The sequence below is a fragment of the Calidris pugnax genome, unplaced genomic scaffold, assembly GCF_001431845.1.
Source record: "Calidris pugnax isolate Ruff unplaced genomic scaffold, ASM143184v1 C14907866, whole genome shotgun sequence".
In the NCBI taxonomy this organism is placed as follows: domain Eukaryota; kingdom Metazoa; phylum Chordata; class Aves; order Charadriiformes; family Scolopacidae; genus Calidris; species Calidris pugnax.
The window spans coordinates 1-2,121 of NW_015094291.1; the positions used below are offsets into that span (position 1 = coordinate 1).

The following is a 2,121-nucleotide window of genomic DNA, read 5'->3' on the forward strand; positions in this document are numbered from 1 at the left end:
AAAAAAAAAAAAATAAAATAAAAAAAAATTACAACTTTAATTTCCCCCATTGACTTACTTTTGGTGGTGAACACTGTATAACAAGGTCAACCTCAGGAATATCCAAACCACGGGCAGCTACATTTGTTGCAATCAGAACTTCAAATACACCATTTCTAAAGCCTTTTAACGTAATTTCTCTCTGTTTCTGTGGAATGTCACCATGCAACGACTGGGCATCCTGTCAGTGAAAGAAACCATTAATGTGTCATTTAACAGGGGAGTCCAGGCTGCAGTATCTAAAGATATTTAATAACAAAGCCCAAAATAGTTTGCAAAGCAATGGAAAGTAATTACACAGCTGATACCAAAGGAATATAAAGCATCCTACTTTGTGGTTTGATCCTTCTCTGGGACACTAATACTCATGAGCAGTAGTTTTACTGTAATTTGTTGTTATTTGTACCATACTAACAACAAGCTGTACAATTTGCTGTCTGCCACACCAAAAGGGCCCACCTTCAGCTTTGACTTCCACTGGAGCAAATAGAAGCAACTTTACTTAAGCATTGCTTTGTCAAGAGCTAACAAGAAACTGCTCCCTTCCCTGGGAAGCTATCCTAAAACCCACAGAAGCTGAAGGGAGGTTTTCAGGGAATTTCCAAACCCTACAGGTGATCTGAACACTTTTCATGGGACAAGTAACAGATCAAATGTTTGACAAGGAGAAAGGGGAGTCACAAGCTCAAACAAGTAACATGCAAGAGTTGGAGATACAAGCATAAGAGAAAAACGTGTCACACAGCTACACAAAAACAAAGTCATTGGATTTACTGTGAAAGCAGCAGGGTCAACAGACAAAAATTGTTGCTGTGAGATTTTAATGTGGATGGTATATGACTTCTCAATTACTGAGCAAACCATGTATTCCCACTACCACTCTTTCTTCATAAATTAGTATTTGATATCAAACAGGGTCTTCTCAGAAAAAAAACCCCAGAATCTTTCCCCACACTCAAGAAACTGCCAATAATTCAAGCAAGCATAGCAAGCCTGCTCAATATATCACTTGAGTTCTGAACAAACTATTAAGTGACCTTCCAAGGGCAACAAGACATTCCATTCTACCATATTCACTGGATTTTCCTGGATATGGACTGTTCAAAGAATAAATGCTACTAAGAGATGGGAATCCCACAAGCACACTAACATGAGATGGAATATGCACTACGCCAGCTCTTGTTTATTACCATTATTACTATCTCCTGCCACCATTACTAACTTCTGCAGGTTATTTCAGTGTAAGCTGCATATTTTCCATTGATCCTGTCCTGCATGATTTTTCAGCTAAAGGACTAAATCCGTAATCACAGCTAAGAAGATATTTCTACTGCAAAGCTCTACTTTTAGAAACAGCCTTCATGAGTCTTAAAACCACCCACAGAAACAACTTCACCCACACAGTTGCAACCTCCCATTTATTTCAGGGCATTCCACCTCTGAATATCCACCACCTCCGCTCTCCACTCAGCCCCCAGTACCTGTTTGAGCGAAGCATTCATAGCCAGTTCATTCGCTTCCTTCTTGGTCTCACAGAAGACAATGGTCCTCCCGTGGCTGCCACTGTAGACTTGAATGATATCCCCAAGAACTCCTGCTCTCTGAGACGAGCGACACTGTATGGCCAAGTGCTGTTTGGGAAAGAAACACGATAAGCACCTATGTTAAATCTAACTCACACACAGGACAGAAAAAACAAACACAGAAATAATTTATTATTTCTTTTCAGCTTGCAAATTACTGTCCCTGTATGAAATCTTTGCTTAAAAAAATCTGTGTGTCAATCACATGAAAACACATTTCACCCCCCAATTCGTGAAGTCAACACAGAACCCACTTCATCCAGGCGACAGGCTCTCAGGACCTGCCCTGCCCTGCAGAATAATCACTCACTTCCACAGTCGTGGCAGTCCTTTGGGTCTTCTTTCCAATCAGGTCAATCTGTTCATATTCATCTTTCATGTATTTTTTTGCTACGTCATACACCCATCGTGGACAAGTTGCAGAAAACAGCAGCGTCTGGGGGTTGTTCTCAGAACCTGGAAGGAAAAGCCACCAATTTCAGTCATCACAACAGGCTCT

General features: G+C 40.7%; 1 protein-coding gene across 1 annotated transcript; it reads right to left on the reverse strand.

Annotated features, from left to right (window-relative positions):
* Window positions 1-58: 58 nt before the first annotated feature.
* Window positions 59-2,078, reverse strand: LOC106900747 (nucleolar RNA helicase 2-like; the record flags this gene model as incomplete). The annotated part of the gene is made up of 3 exons (XM_014962886.1): window positions 59-220; window positions 1,521-1,670; window positions 1,933-2,078. Coding segments are annotated over 3 exons (458 nt in total), but the record flags the coding sequence as incomplete, so codon positions are not given.
* Between the last annotated feature and the right edge of the window lie 43 nt (window positions 2,079-2,121).